General features: G+C 37.4%; 1 protein-coding gene across 1 annotated transcript in view; it reads right to left on the bottom strand.

The window, feature by feature from the left end:
• LUZP2 (leucine zipper protein 2) overlaps positions 1 to 26,214 on the bottom strand; it is a gene marked incomplete at its 5' end in the record, with an annotated part of 475,562 nt that overhangs the window by 226,960 nt on the left and 222,388 nt on the right. Inside the window, 3 exons of the mRNA XM_060105175.1 lie at positions 3,351 to 3,432; positions 17,295 to 17,365; positions 21,111 to 21,228. Of these exons, the coding sequence (XP_059961158.1) occupies positions 3,351 to 3,432; positions 17,295 to 17,365; positions 21,111 to 21,228 (271 nt within the window). The remainder of the gene's footprint in view (positions 1 to 3,350; positions 3,433 to 17,294; positions 17,366 to 21,110; positions 21,229 to 26,214) is intronic.

Genomic DNA, 26,214 nt, shown 5'->3' on the forward strand with positions numbered 1-26,214 from the left:
AGTCTTTATAATACTCTCTTTATTGCACTGTTTTTCTTTTTAAATAACTTCTTGAATTTATGTTGCTAATCTTTTATTTTTCTGGAAAAATGCATTTAAGGCTATCAATTCACCTCAATTATTATATTGGCATGTAGTGTCTTCACTATTATTAAGTATTTCTTTATTTCTTTTATTTCTTATTAACCGAAGGGTTATTAGAAAATATGTTATAAATTTTCCAAACATAAAGAATTGTTTAAGCATTTATAAAAATTTATTTAAAATTGTATAACAAAAGGATTGAATAACATAGTATATATGCTAGTCATATTTTTGAATGTGTATAGCTTTTTGTATTATACATATTATATTTCTATAAAATTTCTATAGATGTTCTGCATGTGCTTAAAAAGAATATAGTCACTTTTTTAGAGATTTCTCTATATATCTAATATTAATTACTAGCAGTTGTATTTTTAAGATCTTTGTATTTGCCTATTTCTCCCTTCATTTATAGATTGATGGATATGGAAGCTGATTTGTTAAGTATGTTTATGTTTATGATGGTTATAACTATAACCACCTCATTTTATTTATTTATTTTTCTTTGCTAGCATATTATGCTTTCTCTTACATTGTATTTGTGCTTTAAATTCTATTTGCCAGCATTAATATTGCTGTCAATCATTTACTTCTTTTATGTTGTTTTGCATATATTTTCCTGTATTGCTTATTTTAAGTATGTGGTCTTCTCAGTTGTTAAAATTAGCACATTTGCATATATTGTCCTAATTTCTTAATTGCAGTTATTCTGTGTCTTTTAAAAATTATTATTAAAATTAACCCATTTATTGTTATTTCTAATACACTGAAACTTTTGCCAACAGTAATTCTTTTGCCTTCATTTTTCTTTCAATTGGATAATTTATTTATTTTATTATTTTATTTTTTTCTTTCTATTGAGATCAAATTTAGTTTAGATTCTACTATCTACTATATGCCAGATATAATTTTAGGGAAATTATGTATGTTATTTTAATTTTAATTATTCCCCAAATTCTTCAAATAAGGAAACTTGCAGAAGTTAAAGAGCTTACTCAAATTTACAGATAGTAGATTGTCCACTAGGAATTTAAACCCAGAATATTCTTATTCTGTAGCACATGTTAGGTTATGAATACATATAGGGTGTTTCTGGTTTAGTAGAGTATTTTGGGGTGGGAGAGGAAAATCCTCCCTCAAGATTCAATGCTGAACTTTAAGAAAAGCACTACAAGGATTCTGAGGTGAGGATAAAGCTGACTCAGCCAGTCCTGTCTCCTCCTTCTTCCCAGCTACGCATCCTTTGTCCCCACTTTTGCCACACTTGACTCTTCTAACTTTTGTTGAGCTCTTTCAAATGTTAGAGCTTTCTTCTTTTGGGATGTTAGACACAGTGTACATAACATATTGGAATAAACACAGGTTCATGCCTTGGCTTCTCCAAATGCTAGCTGTGTAAATACAAGCAAGAGTTATTCATTTTCAGAAAAAAAAACCAAAAACAAAAAAACAAACAACAACAGTAGTGTGCAGTTTTATTGTGAGAATCTGAGAAAAGAGTATGTGTGAATATTTCTATCTGTTCTAACTGTCATTATTTGTGACTGGGCTATGAAGAAGTTGAGATTAAATGTGATAGGTCAAGAAAGAAATGGGATTGCAATTAGGGTTGCTACTTATGCTGGGTCAGATTCTGAGGGGAGGAATCAACATGACAGTGCTAAAAATATGTCTGTTCTTTTATGTAACACCCGCTGTCCAAAGATCCAGAAACTAGGACACCTTGTAGGTTAGCAGTGAGTGTTGCCATGGCATAACAGAGAAGAACAAAGATGCTCATCCTTACAGGTGGGCTGGACAGATAACAGTGAATTTATTAACAAGAAATAATCCTGCACCCAGGAGAATCAACAGCCATTATTACAAAGACTGTCTCCAAGAAGCAGGTACCTCAGATGACAGACAGGGCTAAGTTTCAGAAGCAAAACTTTATACCCTAATCCAGATTATTCAAGAAAGACTTGCAAAAGAAAGTCAGGATGACAATTCTTAAAGGGCCTGGGATCCCAGGTAATCAACCTGGATGGAGACCTTGTATTAGTCCTGTTTCTAGCTTCTGTAAACTTGATGCTTTAACACCTACCTTACACATATATGCAGACTAGCCTTGTTATGGACAACCCAATAATATGCTTGAGTCATCCTATCTTGACCTCCTGCCTTCCTCATCGATGCTCCTTCCCCACCCACTCTTCCTGGTGGTAAGCTTTTCAAATACACACTAACCAATACAGAGCCTAGAACTCCAGCCACCCCTTGTACTGGGTTCTCACACTTCAGACGACTATCCACCTGCCTTAATCACCCCAGGGCCGGGTACCAGAAAAATAGTCCCTGTGCCCCAGAGCCTGCTGAAATCATTCAAATGGGCCAATCCTAGGCCTGCTTACCCTGCCTAGCCCATTCCTTTCCACAGAAACCACAGTAAAGGCTCTTGTCCATAGTTTCCCCACCTTCATTTGCCCTGTGCCTGACCTGGTGCTTCCCTACGTGGTCCCTGGTCATGTGGCATGCCCCTCTCTTGGGAACTGTGAGAAATAAACTATCTTTCCAAAGGTAATTGTTTCCTGATCTATTGGTCTTACTATACCTCAAATTTTCTATTAATATACTGTATTTTGAAATAGATTCAGGTCCTCACACAAGATAAAAGGTTCAATCTCCATAAATGGTACATAAGTGCATGTGGGGAATGAGGTAGAAATCTAGTTTTTAGCACTATTATCCAGAGCACCATCTCTCCTGCCCATGGTGAATATTAGTTATAAGAATTGAAACGTGAGGGTCAATAAAACATCATTTTGAGAGAGAAAATCTGGAGAGAAGTTTGATTCTTAAACTTTGGGTGTCTCAGAATCACCTATGTAGTTGACTACATAGGCAGATGGTGTGGCTCCACCCTTGGGAGATGTCTATTTAGTGGATGTAGGGTATGGCTTAGGGATCTGTATAGCTTAACTTAGTTCAAGGTCACACCCCAAAATTCAAGAGCCACTGATAGGGGGCCTGACACCAACACTCTTGCCCTGAGTTTTTCATCCATAAATAAGGGTTGGGAATCAGAAGACCCCTAAGAATCAAATACAAAGAAAATATTTTTTTGGAATGATTGCTGCTAAGTATTTTTGTAATCTTGTTGATTGTGTTTTTTACATTGTACTTTCATTTATATTTATCACTGGTGTATTTGTTCCATAATGATTTTAGGGAAAAAAGTTAACAATTTTCCAGCCCCAAAGCAAAGGACACAGAATAGAAACACTTACAGTAGCCTGCTGTTTTTCTGCTTTCTCAGTTGTCTCTTTAAGCTGATTTTCCAGGGCCTCCTGGAGAGACTTCATTTGTTCTCTGTTTAGTAGAAAATAGAGAGCAAAAGAGAGACATGATATAAATCTCTTATTTCCTATTTATACGATGAAAGGAGGTTTTGCTGTACATATATATATATATATATATATATATATATATGAAACATAACTAGAATATACAGAGCCACGGTTAAACATACAAGATGTATCTCAGGACTCTGGTAATAAAGAGTCTTCTCTCCCATGCAAGCACTAAAAGCAAGCTGTATTTAAGGGAAATTGCCTTGTTATTGTGTCTTATAAGAATCCTACTGTGTGAATCATCTGTGAACTGCATAATGTGTTAAATCAAATCGATATAATAATTAGAGTTAGAAAGGTAATTTTAGTGACAGCATGCCAAGGTGTGAACATGCTGTTTAGAAAAAAAGTTACCATAGACTTGCTGATGGGAAAAATTATCAGTCCCTTGGATGTTCTACATTAACTAATTCTAAAGCATTGTTTTAGATATACTGTATGAGGTCTGAGACTTTTTGCAAAAACAAAGAGAAAAAAGACTTATTTTTAATGCGAAAGCTGACTCATTTATTGGGGATAATAAAAAATACGTCTGCACATATATACATACTGTGTCTCAAGTTCAGTAGGACATATGGACCCTGTCTCACATTAAAAATATAAATATTTCCATAAATATGAATTCCCCTTAAGGGTTTAGGATTTTCTCAATTATGAGAAATTTTATTATATTTCTGTGCCTTCATTTTATCACATAAGCTATCACTTCAAAATGTTCAGATAGGAGAGACAGGGAAGATGGCAGAAGAGTAAGATGCGGAGATCACCTTCCTCCCCACAGATACATCAGAAATACATCTACACGTGGAACAACTCCTACAGAACACCTACTGAACGCTGGCAGAAGACCTCAGACCTCCCAAAAGGCAAGAAACTCCCCACGTACCTGGGTAGGGCAAAAGAAAAAAGAAAAAACAGAGCCAAAAGAATAGGGACGGGACCTGCACCAGTGGGAGGGAGCCGTGAAGAAGGAAAGGTTTCCTTCTAGGAAGCCCCTTGGCGGGCGGAGACTGCGGGTGGTGGAGGGGGGAGCTTCGAAGCCGAAGAGGAGAGCACAGCAATAGGGGTGTGGAGAGCAGAGAGGAGAGATTCCCGCACAGAGGATCGGTGCCGACCGGCACTCACCAGCCCGAGAGGCTTGTCTGCTCACCTGCCGGGGAGGGCGGGTCTGGGAGCTGAGGCTCGGGCTTCGGTTGGAGCACAGGGATAGGACTGGGGTTGGCTTCATAAACACAGCCTGAAGGGATTTGTGCACCACGGCTACCCGGGAGGGAGTCCAGGAAAAGCCTGGAACTGCCGAAGAGGCAAGAGACTTTTTCTTCCCTCTTTGTTTCCTGGTGCGCAAGGAGAGGGGATTAAGAGTGCTGCTTAAGGGAGCTCCAGAGACAGGTGCGAGCCGTGGCTATCCAGCGCGGACCCCAGAGACGGGCATGAGACACTAAGGCTGCTGCTACCACCACCAAGAAGCCTGTGTGCGAGCACAGGTCATTCTCCACACCACCCCTCCCGGAAACCTGTGCAGCCCGCCACAGCGACGGTCCCGGGATCCAGGGACAACTTCCCCAGGAGAACGCACGGCGTGCCTCAGGCTGCTGCAATGTCATGCTGGCCTCTGCCGCCGCACGCTCGGCACGCCTCCACGCCCCTCCTTCTCCCCGGCCTGAGTGAGCCAGAGCCCCCGAATCAGTGGCTCCTTTAACCCCGTCCTGTCTGAGCGAAGAACAGACGCCCTCCGGCGACCTACATGCAGAGGCGGGGCCAAATCCAAAGCTGAACCCCGGGAGCTGTGTGAACAAAGAAGAGAAAGGGAAATCTCTCCCAGCAGCCCCAGGAGCAGCGGATTAAATCTCCACAATCAACTTGACGTACCTGCACCTGTGGAATACCTGAATAGACAACGAATCACCCCAAATTGAGGAGGTGGACTTTGAGAGCAAGATTTATTATTTTTTCCCCTTTTCATCTTTTTGTGAGTGTGTATGTGTATGCTTCTGTGTGAGATTTTGTCTGTATAGCTTTGTTTTCACCATTTGTACTAGGGTTCTATCTGTCAGGTTTTTATTTTTTTTTACTTAAAAATATTTTTATTTAATAATAATTTTTTATTTTAATAACTTTATTTTATTTTACCTTACATTATTTTATTTTCTTTTATCCTCTTTCTTTCTTTCTTTCTTTCTACTTTTTCTCCCTTTTATTCTGAGCCGTGTGGATGAAAGTCTCTTGGTGCTGCAGCCAGATGTCAGGGATGTGCCTCTGAGGTGGGAGAGCCAACTTCAGGACACTGGTCCACAAGGGACCTCCCAGCTCCACATAATATCAAATGGCGAAAACCTCCCAGAGATCTCCATCTCAACACCAACACCCAGCTTCACTCAACGACCAGCAAGCTACAGTGCTGGACACCCTATGCCAAACTACTAGCAAGACAGGAACACAACCCCCCCCATTAGAAGAGAGCCTGCCTAAAATCATAATAAGTCCACAGATACCCCAAAACACACCACTAGACGTGGACCTGCCCACCAGAAAGACAAGATCCAGCCTCATCCACCAGAACACAGGCACTAGTCCCCTCCAGCAGGAAGCCTACACAACACACTGAACCAACTTCAGCCACTGGGGACAGACACCAAAAACAACAGGAACTACGAACCTGCAGCCTGCAAGAAGCAGACCCCCAAACACAGTAAGATAAGCAAAATGAGAAGACAGAAAAACACACAGCATGTGAAGGAGCAAGACAAAAACCCACCAGACCTAACAAATGAAGAGGAAATAGGCAGTCTACCTGAAAAAGAATTCAGAATAATGATAGTAACAATGATCCAAAATCTTGGAAATAGAGAAAACTCAAGAAACGTTTAACAAGAACCTAGAACTAAAGATGAAACAAGCAACAATGAACAACACAATAAATGAAATTAAAAATACTCTAGAAGGGATCAATAGCAGAGTAACTGAGGCAGAAGAACGGATAAATGAGGTGGAAGATAAAATAGTGGAAATAACTACTGCAGAGCAGAATAAAGAAAAAAGAATGAAAAGAACTGAGGACAGTCCCAGAGACGTCTGGGACAACATTAAACGCACCAACATTCGAATTATAGTGGTTCCAGAAGAAGAAGAGAAAAAGAAAGAGACTGAGAAAATATTTGAAGAGATTATAGTTGAAAACTTCCCTAATATGGGAAAGGAAATAGTTAATCAAGTTAATCAAGTCCAGGAAGCACAGAGAGTCCCATACAGGATAAGTCCAAGGAGAAACATGCCAAGACACACATTAATCAAACTGTCAAAAATTAAATACAAAGAAAACATATTAAAAGCAGCAAGGGAAAAACAACAAATAACACACATGGGAATCCCCATAAGGTTAACAGCTGAACTTTCAGCAGAAACTCTACAAGCCAGAAGGGAGTGGCAGGACACATTTCAAGTGATGAAGAAGAAAAACCTACAACCAAGATTACTCTACCCAGCAAGGATCTCATTCAGATTTGATAGAGAAATTAAAACCTTTACAGAAAAGCAAAAGTTGAGACAGTTCAGCACCACCAAACCAGCTTTACAACAAATGCTAAAGGATATTCTCTAGGCAAGAAACACAAGAGAAGGAAAAGATCTATAATAACAAACCCAAAACAATTAAGAAAATGGGAATAGGAACATACATATCAATAATTACCTTAAATGTAAATGGATTAAATGCTCCCACCAAAAGACACAGACTGGCTGAATGGATACAAAAACAAGACCCATAGATATGCTGTGTACAAGAGACACACTTCAGACCTAGAGACACATACAAACTGAAAGTGAGGGGATGAAAAAAGATATTGAATGCAAATGGAAACCAAAAGAAAGCTGGAGTAGCAATTCTTATATAAGACAAATTAGACTTTAAAAGAAAGACTATTAGAAGAAACACAGAAGGACACTACATAATGATCAAGAGACCGATCCAAGAAGAAGATATAACAATTGTAAATATTCATGCACAGAAATTAGGAGCACCTCAATACATAAGGCAAATACTAACAGCCATAAAAGGGGAAATCGACAGTAACACATTCATAGTAGGGGACTTTAACACCCCACTTTCGCAAATGGACAGATCATGCAAAATGAAAATAAATAAAGAAACACAAGCTTTAAATGATACATTAAACAAGATGGACTTAATTGATATTTATAGGACATTCCAACCAAAGACAACAGAATACACATTTTTCTCAAGTGCTCATGAAACATTCTCCAGGATAGATCACATTTGGGTCACAAATCAAGCCTTGGAAAATTTAAGAAAATTGAAATTGTATCAACTTTCTTTTCTGACAACACTATGAGACTAGATATCAATTACAGGAAAAGATCTCTAAAAAATACAAACACATGAAGGCTACACAATACACTACTTAATAACAAAGTGATCACTGAAGAAATCAATGAGGAAATCAAAACATACCTAGAAACAAATGACAATGGAGACACAACGACCTAAAACCTATGGGATGCAGCAAAAGCAGTTCTAAGAGGGAAGTTTATAGCAATACAATCCTACCTTAAGAAACAGGAAACGTCTTGAATAAACAACCTAACCTTGCACCTAAAGAAATTAGAGAAAGAAGAACAAAAAAACCCCAAAGTTAGCAGAAGGAAAGAAATCATAAAGATCAGATCAGAAATAAATGAAAAAGAAATGAAGGAAACGATAGCAAAGATCAATAAAACTAAAAGCTGGTTCCTTGAGAAGATAAAGAAAATCGATAAGTCTATAGCCAGACTCATCAAGAAAAAAAGGGAGAAGACTCAAATCAATAGAATTAGAAATGAAAAAGGAGAAGTAACAATGGACACTGCAGAAATACAAAAGATCATGAGAGATTACTACAAGCAACTCTATGCCAATAAAATGGACAACCTGGAAGAAATGGACAAATTCTTAGAAATGCACAACCTACCAAGACTGAATCAGGAAGAAATAGAAAATATGAACAGACCAATCACAAGCACTGAAATTGAAACTGTGATAAAATATCTTCCAACAAAAGAAAGCCCAGGACGAGATGGCTTCACAGGCGAATTCTATCAAACCTTTAGAGAAGAGCTAATACCTATCCTTCTCAAACTCTTCCAAAATATAGCAGAGGGAGGAACACTGCCAAACTCACTCTATGAGACCACCATCACCCTGATACTAAAACCAGACAAAGATGCCACAAGGAAAGAAAACTAAAAGCCAATACCACTGATAAACATAGATGCAAAAATCCTCAACAAAATACTAGCAAACAGAATCCAACTGCACATTAAAAGGATCATACACCATGATCAAGTGGGGTTTATTCCAGGAATGCAAGGATTCTTCAATATACGCAAATCAATCAATGTGATACATAATATTAACAAATTGAAGGAGAAAAACCATATGGTCATCTCAATAGATGCAGAGAAAGCTTACAACAAAATTCAACAGCCATTTATGATAAAAACCCTCCAGAAAGTAGGCATAGAGGGAACTTTCCTCAACATAATAAAGGCCATATATGAGAAACCCACAGTCAACATCATCCTCAATGGTGAAAAACTGAAACCATTTCCACTAAGATCAGGAACAAGACAAGGCTGCCCACTCTCACCACTCTTATTCAACATAGTGTTGGAAGTTTTAGCCACAGCAATCAGAAGAAAAGGAAATAAAAGGAATCCAAATTGGAAAAGAAGAAGTAAAGCTGTCACTGTTTACAGATGACATGTTACTATACATAGAGAATCCTAAGGATGCTACCAGAAAATTACTAGAGCTAATCAATGAATTTAGAAAAGTAGCAGGATACAAAATTAATTCACAGTAATCTCTTGCATTCCTATACAGTAATGATGAAAAATCTGAAAGAGAAATCAAGAAAACACTCCCACTTACCATTGCAACAAAAAGAATAAAATAGGAATAAACCTACCTAAGGAGACAAAAGACCTGTATGCAGAAAATTATAAGACACTGATGAAAGAAATTAAAGATGATACAGATAGATGGAGAGATATACCATGTTCTTGGATTGGAAGAATCAACATTGTGAAAATGACTCTACTACCCAAAGCAATCTACAGATTCAATGCAATCCCTATCAAATTACCGCTGGCATTTTTCACAGAACTAGAACAAAAAATTTCACAATTTGTATGGAAACACAAAAGACCCCGAGTAGCCAAAGCAATCTTGAGAACGAAAAATGGAGCTGGAGGACTCAGGCTCCCTGACTTCAGACTATACTGCAAAGCTACAGTAATCAAGACAGTATGGTACTGGCATAAAAACAGAAACATACATCAATGGAACAGGATAGAAAGCCCAGAGATAAACCCACGCACATATGGCCAACTTATCTTTGATAAAGGAGGCAGGAATGTACAGTGGAGAAAGGACAGCCTCTTCAATAAGTGGTGCTGGGAAAACTGGACAGGTACATGTAAAATATGAGATTAGATCACTCCCTAACACCATACACAAATATAAGCTCAAAATGGATTAAAGACCTAAATGTAAGGCCAGAAACTATCAAACTTTTAGAGGAAAACATAGGTAGAACACTCTATGACATAAATCACAGCAAGATCCTTTTGGACCCACCTCCTAGAGAAATGGAAATAAAACAAAAATAAACAAATGGGACCTAATGAAACTTCAAAGCTTTTGCACAGCAAAGGAAACCATACACAAGACCACAAGAGAACCCTCAGAATGGGAGAAAATACTTGCAAACGAAGCAACTGACAAAGAATTAATCTCCAAAATTTACAAGAAGCTCATGCAGCTCAATAACAAACAACCCAATCCAAAAATGGGCAGAAGACCTAAATAGACATTTCTCCACAGAAGATATACAGACTGCCAACAAACACATGAAAGAATGCTCAACATCATTAATCATTAGAGAAATGCAAATCAAAACTACAATGAGATATCATCTCACACCAGTCAGAATGGCCATCATCAAGAAATCTAGAAACAATAAATGCTGGAGAGGGTGTGGAGAAAAGGGAACACTCTTGCACTGCTGGTGGGAATGTGAATTGGTACAGCCACTATGGAGAACAGTATGGAGTTTCCTTAAAAAATTACAAATAGAACCACCATATGACCCAGCAATCCCACTACTGGGCATATACCCTGAGAAAACCATAATTCAAAAAGAGTCATGGGCCTCCCTGGTGGCGCAAGTGGTTGAGAGTCCGCCTGCCGATGCAGGGGATACGGGTTCGTGCCCCGGTCTGGGAGGATCCCATATGCCGCGGAGCGGCTGGGCCCGTGAGCCATGGCCGCTGAGCCTGCGCGTCCGGAGCCTGCGCGTCCGGAGCCTGTGCTCCGCAACGGGGGAGGCCACAGCAGTGAGAGGCCCGCATACCGCAAAAAAAAAAAAAAAAAAAAAAAAAAAAAAAAAAAGAGTCATGTACCAAAATATTTATTGCAGCTCTGTTTACAATAGCCTGGAGATGGAAACAACCTAAGCATCCATCATCAGATGAATCGATAAAGAAGATGTGGCACATATATACAGTGGAGTATTACTCAGCCATAAAAAGAAACGAAATTGAGCTATTTGTAATGAGGTGGATGGACCTAGAGTCTGTCATACAGAGTGAAGTAAGTCAGAAAGAGAAAGACAAATACTGTATGCTAACACATATATATGGAATTTAAGAAAAAAAATGTCATGAAGAACCTAGGGGTAAGACAGGAATAACGACACAGACCTACTAGAGAATGTACTTGAGGATATGGGGAGGGGGAAGGGTAAGCTGTGAAAAAGTGAGAGAGTGGCATGGACATATATACACTACCAAATGTAAAATAGATAGCTAGTGGGAAGCAGCCGCATAGCACCGGGGGATCAGCTCGGTGCTTTGTGACCACCTAGAGGGGTGGGATATGGAGGGTAGGAGGGAGGGAGACGCAAAAGGGAAGAGATATTGGAACTTATGTATATGTATAACTGATTCACTTTGTTATAAGACAGAAACTAACACACCATTGTAAAGTAATTATACTCCAATAAAGTTGTAAAAAAAAAAAAGTTCAGATAGCAGATAACAGTATATGAGTGAGTGTGTGTGTAGGTGTGTGTTAAGTATGTCTAGAGGAATAAACTCCTTCAAAGCAACAGCAAGAACCAAACAGAAACCTCTTCTAGTCTTAGCAGCAGACAAACTAAGATTTCCAGTCTAGAGCCAAAAGACAACTTCTGGAACAAAAATATTTTCTTGGTGTGTAACAACAGTAAAGAGACTATGGTATAGGAAAGCACGTTCTTAGACTCATTTTTTTTTTCACCTATAAATGGGCACAATAATACAACTACCTCATAGGTTTATAGTGAGGTTTAGAAGATGTTATATAGGCAAAATGCTTAGCAAATGCCTGGAAAATAATCACTTAATACACGAGACGATTATCACAACCACTGGCACCACTTGAGGTCCTTGTGTTCATTCTTTGACCACCACATCCTGCACAACCACCAGCTGCTCTTTCATTCAGAAGGAGTTAATGATTACTCTAGAAACTATTAGGTCCCAGTTTCAATTTTAGGAATATCCATGAAAGTCTATACGATCGCTGGAATCAATCTGAATTTTGTTGATCAAGGCAACGTAAAACAGGAACAAGTTATAAACTAATTACAGTCACTTTGGTTTTTAGATGATTTATGCTTGTTTGGGTAAAGCTTTAACATGCTTTTGCTTAAAGTGGATTTTAATTCTCAGCTTCCATTACGGCCTCAAACCAGTTTCATTTATCACAATTGTTTCACATGTAGGCTTCCATTATTTCTCCTGATATTTTCCACAAAGAGCATGTGTGGCATAATATAATACAAAATAATAGTAATATTTACATATATTGTAGGCTTACAGTATACCAGGCACTCCATAAAATGGAAAACTGATACATAAAGAGGTGGTGTAATTGTGTTCTGCAGACTAGGTGCTCAAATTCTAGAGAGTCATTATACTACCCCTATTGAGGGAGACAGGGACAAAGAAAGAAGGAAGGATCTACATTCTATTCCTAACACTCAAATCTTCAACAAGTACTGAATAAAAATGCAATAGGACTATTATATTTCCAACTAGAAAAAGTTATAATAAAATCTTGTAATACTTATTCATTATTTCTGGATTTTAAAATTCTCATTTTTATTTTAAAGTGATACATATATTTTAAAATTAAATGATAAAATTCATATATTTTATAAAAATTAAAATAAGTGTTTATATATGTATGTATATATTCAAAAATGCCCACATACTGACATCTATAGGCAATAGGGAGTAAGCAAAAAATAAGTTGGAAAAGCTGTTAAAAGCTGGAGAAGGTAGAGAATTCTCATTTTCATGGCGAGGAAAGCTATCAGACAGAATGGCAAAGCAGGACTTTTGAAACTTCTGAATCTCTCCATCTCCTTTTTCTGACTTATTTCTGCACATTCTCACTGCTCCCATGCTTTAGGTGGCCCCAAACTCCTGTCCCACAACTTGCTCAGTTCTACTCCGACCACCCCCCCCCACCACCAAATGGGATTTGCACAAACTATGTAGAGCTACTCTTGGGCCCTATTTGGCACTGAACTGAAGCTTGAATTCTAAACAACTGTTGGCTCCAGCGACACTGTGATAGGGTCTCTCGGATGTTGAGTACATTTTACCCTAGAATTTCATGGTTACAAGGGATTTTAAAAGGCAGCTGTTTCACACATCTTCCATCCCCAATTATAAATACAAAAATACCTTACCCTACAGGAAGGTATTTTTTTCATGTGCTTACCAGATTGTATTGTCATAACATCACAGATAGAAACCTTGCCACTGTCTCAGGCATTCTTTTCCTTTACAGAGAACTCGATATACTAAAATCCATTAGTACACAGAGTCCAAAACTGCCTTCTCAAAATCTCTACCCACCATCCACCGTAGAGAATAAACTGTTTTATTCCTTTTTATTTTCAAGGCAGCTTTTCAGAAACTTCAGGGTACTCTCCTATCTCCCAGGGTCTCTATTTTTTGGTTACATACTCTCACTCTTCACATAGTATGGCTTAAAAGTCTCTCCATCAACCGACGGACTCTTCTACGAATATTACCTAAGCTGTCTAAATATTTCTGAAATGTAACAATCAAGAGTCAATGCAACTTTCTCCTGCTCATGTAAAAGTATGCGTGCATGTGCACAGGCGCACACATACACCACACACACAAACACACATATACACATTCCTTTCTCTGTACCTCTTTGGCAGAAAGACATGCTGCTCTCACTACCTGGTTGTTTATGACCATGCCATATCCTCTGCGTTTACTTACTTACAATCTAGTACAGTTACACAGAGAGACTTTATTAGTTGCCTGTTGGTTACAATTCCAAGAAGGAACTTCTAACTGATTCAGTTTTGTTTTGGTAGACACCTATGAGGTAATTAACTGTAGCCAGTGATGTCAAAGACACATAAAAGCAACATGACTTCTAGGGACTACTTCACCAGGTAAGGGCCAGGTGGCAAGGATCCCAGAGGACAGGTAGTTACTGAGAACTGGGTGTATAGCCAAATGGCATCTGCAATACATTTTAGTCTTTCAGGCTCTGATAATACTTCTAAATTTGCCATCAGTTAATACTTTTTATAGTCTGAGATATTTTTTTCCTCTTTTACTGTTTATTAATCTCTTTTATTTTGGAAATGAGATATATAGCCTCCTTCACATTCAGATAAGCATGATTTTTATAACTCTAACTAAACGCAAAAACTAATATATCAAATGTATTATACTTTTGAGAAGTCACCTATTGTTAGGATTTATTGAATTTTCCATGCTGATTTTGTGTACATTATACAAGTTATGCATTTTAACAAATTTTATAATTTTGGATAAAACTTTGAAATCACAATACCAAAATATATGCTCCATTTAACACATTCATTGAAAACCTTGGTCCATCATCTGGCTATCTATATACCATGCCAAATGTATAGATGATGGCCTGAAATTCTTAATAACTCTAACCATGTTTTTCCTCATTTGCCTGGATATTTTGTGTCATGTAGAAACAACCATAGATAATTTAAGAAAATATCAGTAAGCTAAAGGAATAGGTTTTTCCTTATTCACATCATGCATAAGCCTGTCTCTTCATCTGTGTCTCTCCTGCAATAAAGAAAGGCTGATTTCGTTGCTCTTTCACTCCATGGTCCTCACTGATGAGATCTCTCTGTCTCTTCTCTAGGGGACCTTTCCTCAACCTGGTCTATGTCTCTTTCTTTCTGCCTTGAACAATGTTGTCAGAATAATTCCCCTAATATAATTCTTTAATTATATCATTCTTTTACAGAGCTACATGAATGGGTTTTCTGTTGATTATGCTGAAGTCCACTCTGAGCTAACCTTTAAGAGTGGTCCCAGTCTATGCACAACAGCTTTATTTTCTGATCTTTCCTGACTCAATCTGTCTTCTTCAGTCACTGCAACCCTCTCACTGGTATTGCACATGCATTATGCAGAAGTCATTTCTATTTTTATGTTTTTGTTTATTATCTTTTCCCGACATGGAAGACTCTACAAAAAGTGATAATTTTCAATGACTCTTGGTCTGTTTTTGTAAGAGGGAAGAACCTTTTGTATTCTATTACAAGTTGATCACTAAAGGGATGTTGCCTATAAGCTTATATTATACATAAAGGTCCATCTCTGGGAACCCTGAATTCCATGTAATGAGCATTAAGCTAAAATACCTTTGTTTAGCTCACAGGAAACATCCTGACAAGGTCTACCTGTGAGTGACTGCAGGGAAGAAGAAATTAACACATCCCCTCTGGAGGCTGCCATTTTATTATATAAAAGGAGCCTGAATTCTAACTCAGGCAAGATGGTTCTTTGGGGCACAAGCCCACGATCTTCTCAGTTTTTATGGCTTTCTGAATAAAGTCACTATTTTTTTTTTTTTTTTTTTTTTTTTTTTTTTTTTTTTTGCGGTATGCGGGCCTCTCACTGTTGTGGCCTCCCCCGTTGCGGAGCACAGGCTCCGGACGCGCAGGCTCAGCGGCCATGGCTCACGGGCCCAGCCGCTCCGCGGCATATGGGATCCTCCCAGACCGGGGCACGAACCTGTATCCCCTGCATCGGCAGGCGGACTCTCAACCACTTGCGCCACCAGGGAGGCCCTAAAGTCACTATTTCTTGCCTCAAGAACTCGTCTCTCGATTATTGGCCTGTTGTGCAGGGAGCAGTACAAGCTTAGGCTTGGTAACATTTTGACTAGCTATTTCTATTGAAAATGTTGTTTATAATTCTTCACTAACTCAGTGAATCACAAATACTTGTGTGATATTGAGCACAGGTGTTTTAAAAAGTGGATTATTTCAAACCAATAAAATAATTTAAAATCATGTAATTTTGGAAACATGCTCAGACCCATATTTTATATGACATCTTTTTAATATTGGACTTTGGCGAGAATTTCATGTTCGATAAATAATGATTCCATTTAAATAATAACAAGAGTCAATATAAGATGCTTAATTTGATTTTTAACATGTCATCCCCTCAATGCAATGAGGTTTCTGCATCAAGAGGCAAGGTCAGTGGAGAAGATAGAAGATGGTGAGAAGGGACTACATAGTGTAGCATCTGTCAACTTTTTAAACAGCTTTTTGCTTTGGATCAGTAAACTATCTTGAAAGGGTATGGCTATGGGTAAGACACAGCAGAGCAAATTCCAATTAACACAACTCTCATCAACTCACTTAAGCATTTTGAGCAACAATTTCCCATTTACTGAATGGGGACAATAATATTTAATCTATACTTGTGGTGTTGAAACAAGAAAAAAAAAATATAAAGCATCTAGTAGAGCCTCTAGTAAACGTATAACAAATAACAAATGCTGACTTGTTTCTACCTTAAAATACCTTGGCTTTTTTTTTTTTCCTTGAGAAGCAATTTCAAGTCATATAGTTTTTTTAATACTGCATAGAAATCTAGCTCATAGTGCACTTCCTTCCAAAATAAACATGGCAGGGGCCTCCCTGGTGGCGCAGTGGTTAAGAGTCCGCCTGCCGATGCAGGGGATACGGGTTCGTGCCCCGGTCTGGGAGGATCCCATATGCCGCGGAGCGGCTGGGCCCGTGAGCCATGGCCGCTGGGCCTGCGCATCCGGAGCCTGTTCTCCGCAACGGGAGAGGCCACAACAGTGAGAGGCCCGCATACCGCAAAAAAAAAAACAAACAAAAAAAAACATGGCAACAATAATAAAACTGTTCCAATTCTACTGCGTTAAGTTTACCCCATTTCTTACCACCCCCCACCACTATCGCCACGATCAAGTTTTGATACTATTAAAAAAGGCCAAAATCCTCTACAAGTTATAAGATCACAGAATCTGGAAAAAAAAAAAAAAACAGCGGCCCACTGATGTCATTGTTATTGGATTTATTGATGGGCAGACTTATGTGGGCCCATCTTAGTGGGACAATAAAGGAAAGTACTCCAGATCCTTAACGGTTGAATTGAGATCTGCAGACGAGCAGCATCAGTATCGGGATCACCCATCACCAGGGAACGTGTTAGAAATGCAGAATCTCAAGCGCCACCCTACACTTATTTTATAAGGATCTACATTTGAACAAGATTCTTATACATTAAAGTATAAGTAAGAATATAAAGAAATGAATGCATTTAGAATAAACTTATCCTTGTGAAGTCTCTGAATGGAGTTTGGCTATGGAGAAAAAGAACTAAGAAAATAAAAGGAAAACACAGCCTTACCTTTGTTTCTGACCTATTTCTAGAAGCTTCTGAACATCAGTTTTGGCAGATTTCTCATCGTTTTTCAAACTCTGATAAGAAAAGTGGGAAAAAGAAGTCTTATTCAGGTGATAAATTGAAGCTTACTTTACTTTTGTGTTTATGGCACAAGGTGTGGCTGCACTTATGCCCTGAAATAAGAATGTATAAACGAGGCCATGATGGTCCCCATGGCTCTCAGGATGCACATAGGCTCTCAGGATGCACAATTTATGACACCAAGTGGTGCAAGTGCTACACAGTGAGTGAAAGGAAATGAACTGAGATTCAGCCTTTAGAGGTTCAGTGGAGGAGAAAGTACTCTCCAAATACCTAGGTCTCTTTATAAGTGAATATAAAACATATCTTCTGCTCTTCATTTGAAGTTTTACTATGTTCTCTGCAGGCATGTTAAACTGGTTCTGGCATAGTTTCTACAAACACAAGGGGACATAAAAGGCCTCCCTTAAATAAGCTAAGTAATAATACATCAGGATGAAAGCAGTCAAATGGCATGCACCTGTTTGGTCTTGTCTATTTATTATTTATGAGTAATGCATTAGAGTGCATAGGAAAACTAGGGCCATTTAAAATTGTAACTGTTCTGTATAGATAGTGTATTAAAGAAAAAAAATACCACCTCAGTCATTACTGTTTATTTACTCTGGCAAATTCAGCATTGACAGACCGTGAATTAAAAGAAAAAAGCCCACATGAGCTTTTCTCATTAGAGAATCTGACCCGTTAATCCTTCCCTGAAAACTTTCTTATTTATACTTAGTATATTATTTAACAGGGTAACCTATCCTTTTTGATATTAAAAGTTGAAACAGAGGCAATAACATTGTTTGTAAAAAGAGAAGCTATGACAGGTAAGGAACTGACAATAACAAGAATGGCAAACGTGTTGCTTACCTAATATTTATTTAACAACAAAGCCATAGTGTCTGCCTTCACCAATTTTTCAGCCTAATGCTAGAAACAATTTTCATGTAGTAAGTTAAGTATTCTGATATGGATGTGGTGGGGTGAACATCACAAGAGAACCCTTTTCCCTAAAATGACTGATTGGTATCATAATTAGGAAGCAGCCAATAAAAGGTGCTCTGTTTATTTGAAAAGAGTAGCTTGACATAAAACACAAAAAAGCAGGTTTGGGGGAAAAATCACCAATCATGGGATTTACAGTTCAAAGTGCATCATGGCCATATGACCTGGGACAGGTCACAAAATCTGCACTTTGACTTCCTTATATGATAAACAGGGATGAGAATTTTGAAGAGCCTACATTAGACAGTTACTGGAAAACTCAAAGGGGATAATAGATGTGTGAAAGCACTTGGTGAAAAGTAGAATAAAAATATGCTTATTCAATTTACCATCTGCTATACTCCAGGCATTCTGAAGGAAACAAAGATTAAAAGGGCATGGCACTATCCTCAAGAAATTAAAAACAAAACAAAACATGAAATGAAGAAATGAAAATATGAAAAGGGTAGGTATGCAGATGAGGGTCTGAAAAATGTATCCAATTAGAAGAACTCATGAGTATTTGATTATTATTTCCCCAGCAATGTCCAGAGAAGTGGGGTATACGTCTTGGAAAATAATTTTGATGACTTTAAGGATACCAAAGATTGATATACCTACTACTTAATTAATACAATGTTTATTTATGGATCTATATTGTGATGCCATCCAGGTGCTATGGTTACAGAGATGAACAAGGCTTTCAAAGCTCATGTCTTTATGAAGCCCCACTGGAAAAATATATGAAAAAAAGTGTACAATGGGCAATATATTTATTTATTTACTATGAGTTTGAAACCTGGAATCAACATTTATTAGATGTATGACTTTGGGAGATTCCTGTAGCCTCTTTGAATTTCGTTTCCTCACTGTACAATGAGTAAAATATTATCTTATTTTGTTAAAAGCTTGTTGAGGGGATTTAATAAGATAAAAACTAAATAAAAAACACCTTGCACAATGGCTGTCACAAAATAAATAAAAGGCATTTTAAAAGGTTGCAATTACATTTACTGATAGATGTATTACCCTTTCAAAAAGTAACTCCAAAAAACTGTACATTTATCTCAAGTAATTTCCTAGACTGTAATCCGAAGTCTTTTTTTTCGATTCCATATATATGTGTTAGCATACGGTATTATGGTATTTGTTTTTCTCTTTCTGACTTACTTCACTCTGTATGACAGTCTCTAGGTCCATCCACTTCACTACAAATAACTCAATTTCATTTCTTGCTATGGCTGAGTAATATTTCATTGTATATATGTGCCACATCTTCTTTATCCATTCATCTGTCGATGGACACTTAGGTTGACTTAACTTAGGCTGCTAGTATAGAGATACCGAGTGTCCTGGCTGGAAGTGCTGACCACTCATGGGCATTTATTTCACCATAAGCTTGAAAAATTCTCAATGTGCCAGGTGTTTCATGCCTCTAAGAAGGTGCAGGTGTCTTAAATATTCTTTCAAGTCTCATAAAACTTGTGAATTTCTACTTAATGAAAAGGTAGCATTCTGGCCTCAACTTCCTATATGGAAATCAATGCACCCATTTTCATCCTAGTCAGTGCGTCCCTAATGCTCTGTGCAAACTTCTACCATAGAACTGTTATTCCTGCACTGTTACCATCTTGCTACCTGTCATTGTATCCTACTGGAGTGTGAGTAATTTTTCTGTTATTTTCATGTTCTCAAGATGTAATACAACTTCTGGAACAAGAGCTTGGGTGTTGGTTCAAAATACCAGATCCACCTCCTAACTCTCTCTGTGCTCTCAGATTCTGAGCCCTTTTCTAACTCTGTTTTCTCACCTGTAAAATGAGGCTAATAATAATCATAGCATAATCATCATGTGAAAATTAATTAAAAATTGGAGAAAGAGGACCTAACACAAGAGACCGCATTCAATAAACTGTAGTGGTTGCTAACACCATAATCATCATCATGGGACTAAAAAGCTAAGAAAAATGGTGATTACACAAGGTTCAGAAACTTGGTTCAGTGCGATAACTAACAGACTGGCTCTGGAGTCAGACTGCCTGCATTTAAACTCTGGTTTCCTTTGTGATATTCAAGCATGATTTCTCACGTGTAACAAGAAAACTCACATTTATAGTGCCTACCCTCATTGATATATTATGAGAATTAAATCCTATAATACATGCAAAGCTTTTAGTATACAGTATGTATTCAAAAAATACAATGTTAAAGGAAAATATTAAAATATATTCTCAGATATTTCAGAAACTTTTCTTATCAGATATAGATCTTGTCTTTGGTTTTTGATTTAGATTTCACTGAGTGCTAATACATTTTCACAGATGACACTTTCCTTTGCGAGGCATTTACCCATTTTAGTAATGAGGTTTATTAAAGAATTTTCAGAACTATCCTTTGTGGAATTTAAAGTTCTCTTCAAGAGATCATTTCTATATTCATTTATAACTCTTAGCCATAACTGCTGTTCATCATTTTGTAATGTAAAAAACACAGGGGTCAAACTGATCTTAGAAACTCTGAGAAATTGATGGCTTTGCCAAGCACACAGTTTTCTTATTCCTGAATTTGCAAACCACAGATTCCCAGACTGCATTTCAAATGACATTTCTTTTCAAAGCTCATATAATAATAAATAATAACTCCCATGTTCAAGCCTAGAAATATATTCAAAACTGGTAAAAAATGCAGAAGTCTTTACATGTTAACCCAATGAGACAAACCAGGTGACTCCCTACCCTTTGCTGCTGGGAAAATTAGTTTTCATCTCACCTGAAGGTTGACTTTAATTCCATCAAGTTCTCTTGATGTTTTTGTCAGCTGGCGGAGGATGGTGCTCCGCTCCTTCAAGACTTGCTTCAGCTGCTTTTCTAGCTCTCCAGAGTCCTGTCTAACACAGAAAGAAAAGGCATGAGGGCCCCCCAAATGCCTTCACTTGGCTTTAGCCATTTTGGCCATAATCACAGACCCTTGCATTTTAAGCAAAATCTAGATAAACTGAAACCTTAATTACTAGGATTTTTTTTTTTTTTTGCGATACGCGGGCCTCTCACTGTTGTGGCCTCTCCTGTTGCGGAGCACATGCTCCGGACGCGCAGGCTCAGCGGCCATGGCTCACGGGCCCAGCCGCTCCGCAGCATGTGGGATCTTCCCGGACCGGGGCACGAACCCGTGTCCCCTGCATCGGCAGGTGGACTCTCAACCACTGCGCCACCAGGGAAGCCTGGATGTTTTGTTTTTATTAGTTCATCTAAAAAGGGAAAATTGAAATACCAGTTTTTTAAAGAAATGTTTGATTTTGCATTGAGGATTATCCAGGCTACAGAGTTTCCAGAACAACACTGCACATCTTTTGCATGTATAACATAGTTTATCAGATACCTCTTGGAAAATAGATATTTTCCATGACATTACACACTTTTTTCTAAGGTCATTGAAGTTTTACAGCAAGAGATTTGATTTGAACCAAGTTAGATCAGAGATGTAGACAGGTTCTGACACTGGGGGTACAAACTTGGGGGTGGAACCAGGGCAGAATGGAGGGGCTTTGCTTCGCCCTTGGTTTGTAGGGAATGAAGTGCACTGAAAAGGCACCCCTTTCAAAATCTCTATTGCTATTAAAGAAAATACCTCTAAAAATCAGTCAATAACTATAGTAATTACAGTGAAATTTGAACAGACTTGTTATCTATTACAAGGAAGGAAAGACTAATCTCATTATCATACATATATATGTACATTTTTCCCCATTTTTCTCATATGGACTTTGCAAGATAATAATACAGGTATTGTAATTCTAATTTTGCCGATATAAAAGACTGGGCTCAGAAAAATTAAGTTACTACCCTAAGATCCTACTTAAGGAATGAATGAACAAGTAGTGTGTATATTTGTGTGTGTGTGTGTATTTATATATATTATAGCAAGTATGCACGTGTGGGGGAAGAATGTAGACAAGGAAAGAGTTGTCAGTGCAGCACAGAACTATACCTGATAGGGAAAGGTTAAAAATGATTAATTGGTACACACAGGTGATTAGAGATTAGAATCACGAATCCAGAGAAGAATTCCTGGTAAAAGTAATATAAAATATATGCATTTTGAAAGATAAATAGAATTTAGCTATACGAAAGGGGGAAAGCACATGTAAATACTAATGAAAATGAGCCTACTGAATTAAAAAATAAGTGCATAAATGTCAGAAGGTTTGGAGTAGAAAATGGGGGTAGAGAGGTTTGCTGCTGAAATGAGGATGTGGAGAGCATGAGCAAAAGTATGCAAAACTCTTAAATGATGGTTAGGAGTATGGGCATTGTTTGGAAAACAAGGGGAAGACATGAAAGCAATCTAAATGTCCATCAACAGAGGACTGGATAAAGAAGATGTGGTATATATATATACAATGGAACAATACTCAGCCATTAAAAAGAATGAAATAATGCCATTTGCAGCAACTTGGATGGATCTAGAGATTGTCATACTGAGTAAAGTAAGTCAGACAGAGAAAGAAAGGTATCATATGATATCCCTTATGTATGAAATCTAAAAAGAAATGATACAAATGAACTTATTTACAAAATAGAAACAGACTCACAGACTTAGAGAACGAACTTATGGTTACCGGGGGAAAGGGTGGGGGGAAGGGATAGTTAGGGAGTTTGGAATCGACATGTACACACTGCTATATTTAAAATGGATAACCAACAAGGGCCTACTGTATAGCACAGGGAACTCTGCTCAATGTTATGTGGCAGCCTGGATGGGAGGGGAGTTTGGGGGAGAATGGATACATGTATATGTATGGCTGAGTTGCTTTACTGTATGCCTGAAACTATCACAACATTGTTAATTGGCTATACTCCAATATAAAATAAAAAGTTAAAAAAAAGACAAATGAACTTATCTATTTAAAAAAAGGAATCAAGGGGAAGCAATTGAAAGGTTTTAAGCAGGGAGTGACATGGTCAGTTTTATGTTTTGGAAAGATTTCCCTGGTTAAAAACTGGGAAATGCACTGGAGGATGGAAAAATCTGGAAAAAAGGAGACTGTTAAGGAAGTTACCACTGAAATAAGCCACGGAAAAGACTGTGGTGGCCTACATTAGTTTGGAAGCAGTAGAGACAGGAAAGCTTGGTTTGATTTCAGCAAAATAAACAAAACTGAATCAATAATGTATAATTAAAATTTTTTATTTTGTATGTGTATGTGTGTTATAGGGAAAGAGTGGGAAGGAGTTAGTTATTAATGTTGCCATGTCTCTGGTTTAGGCAACAGTTAAACACAGACCTTCACCAAGAGAGAATCCATTGTATGAACAGTTTTTTAGTCAAAGTTGGGTTGACAAGTTCAACATTAAACTTGTAGGAAAATAGCTCAAATTCTCTCATCTTTAGTTTCTTTGTTTGTAAAATGCAATGCTACACGACCTCACACAGATTGTTGTGTTAGCAGCAACTTATGTAGTCTTTGAACCCACAGTAGATAATTCATTTTTAAAAGTATAAAATATTTATGACTGAGAAATTTGATGAATTTACAGTCTTTCTGCAGAATTATAAAGTGACTGGGTCTACCAATGGCCTTAGTCATGATTAATAAATGCATGCCATCTGCAATAGGTTTCTATTACAATTCTTTGTCTTTTCTCATTTTTTAAATGCGGGTTTCTAACACTCTTCACATTCCTCTTGTTTGAAGGAAATTGGAATGCTCCATTGCAAGAACCTCAATATTTCTCCCTGGCCTTGAGATTTTCACTGATGAACAGTAATAAGATAGTTATTAATGCCCCAGGTTTCCTTTCAGACATACTAGCAAAGTCAAATAATGAACAGTAAGGCACATCGTCATCTACTTCTAATTATACAACCTTACTTCATGACATGATTTTTTTTCCTGAATATTTGTGACAATAAACACATCTCTAAAATTATCTTAAGTGACCATAATAAATCACAGTGCTAGATTACAAGCACTGACAATGTATTATATGCAAGATGGTCTTACATATATTCATTCACTCATCTAATCTTCAGAACAACTCTATGAGATAAGCACTAGTATTAATAAACACTAGTATTAATTCCATTTTACCGCTGAAGAAATTGAGTCATAGGAATAATAATTTCCAAGAACATATCAAGGAAGTGCATCAGTCAGTCTCCAGTGTCCACTGTCTTTGCCATTATACTGTTAAGAACATACTGATTGGCTAGGAATTCTTTATAGATAACAGTTCACTGTGCCCATCACAGAACTTATTCTGTGTGATTTCTTCCATCACTGTTGCATATATAAGTTTTCAGTATTTGGATTTATTTGCCATTTATTATTTGTCATTAAATAAAATTATGAATAGCATTTCCTTTATAATTATTTATAATCATCTTTTAATTTCATTCTCATATCTGGCGTTCAAGTAACTTCATGAGGAAAGGAAAACCAATTTTAATTCCTTTATTTTCTGGCAAATACACTAAGAACCATGAAGAAATCATTTATCAGAAAAATATAGCCAAAAGTGTTAATAGCACCACTCTAGATTCAATCATTCAAAGGCCTTATGAAAGGGGAAATCAGTTACTCTGTAGAAGTAAACTACCTTGACAGAAGCATTGGTTAGCATCTTATCAGATCTTCTTACACTTACAAAATGAGTGCATGTTTATCTTCCAATACATGTTTTTTTCCCATAACATAAAACAAAAAATATGACCCTCATGCAGTCATGTTTTGCAACTGTCTTGTTTGTCTTGGAGCTCTTTCCATTATGCCCATACTGTAGTATATTTCACCACTGGACATTTAAGGTGTTTTCAATTTTTCTTTCTCTCTTGAAAAGTAATGAAGTCCATATAAATGGGTAAAAATATTTTTCCTAAAATTTTCTATGACATATGTTCCCAGAAGTGGAAATATTTCACTCTAAAATTGACACGTTAATTTTGATAGGCAACAGTAAATTGTCTTCCTGTAAACTAGGCTAGTCTGTACTTCTCTTATCAGTACAGTGTATTCTGATATTCTTCTCAACACTTTCACCTGAACTGGAAATTGTCCTCCCTCCCTTTATGTAATATTTCTTGATGGCATGGGTGAACAATGATATCTTCCTTCTGATATAATTTCCAATCACTTCCTTAGAAAGACTGATTATATTTTCATTACTTTAATCAGCACTTGTATTTCTTCCTCTATAAGTTATCTGTCTAGGCCATTTACCTATTTAAATTTTGGATTAGTTATTGTATTAATTTTCTGGGGCTTCTATAATAAGATACCACAGGATGGGTGACTCAAACAACAGAATTTTTTGTCTCACAATTCTAGAGTCTAGAAATCCAAAATCAAGTTGTTGGTAGAGTTAGCTTCTTATGAGGGCTGTGAAGGAAGGATCTGTTCTAGGGCTGTCCCCTTGGCTTGCAGATGGCTGTCTTCCCTCTATGGCTCTTCGCATTGTCTTCTATATGCGACTCCATGTCCAAATTTTCCTTTTTTATAAGGACACCAGTCATATTGATTTAGAGCCCACTCCAGTGACCTCATGTTAACTTGATCAATTCTGCAAACACCCATCTCCAAATGATGTCACATATGATGGGTTAGGACTTCAGTATATGAATTTGGGGGGGGGGACACAATTCAATCCATAACAGTTATCTAACATATTGATTTATAGACTGTCTGGGTCCAGTATGGTTTTTAGTTGTTATTATTGATATATGGAAAACATTTTCCAAATCTGTTATTGGTATTTCAATTTATCATCCCCTACAATTTTTAAAATATATTTCTAGATAAATATTTTCCTTTATGGCATTTGAATTGTTCTTGCACAGGTGGATCGTCTCCATCCCAATACTATTCTTTAAAAGG

Source organism: Mesoplodon densirostris, chromosome 7, assembly GCF_025265405.1.
Source record: "Mesoplodon densirostris isolate mMesDen1 chromosome 7, mMesDen1 primary haplotype, whole genome shotgun sequence".
Taxonomy (NCBI): Eukaryota; Metazoa; Chordata; class Mammalia; order Artiodactyla; family Ziphiidae; genus Mesoplodon; species Mesoplodon densirostris.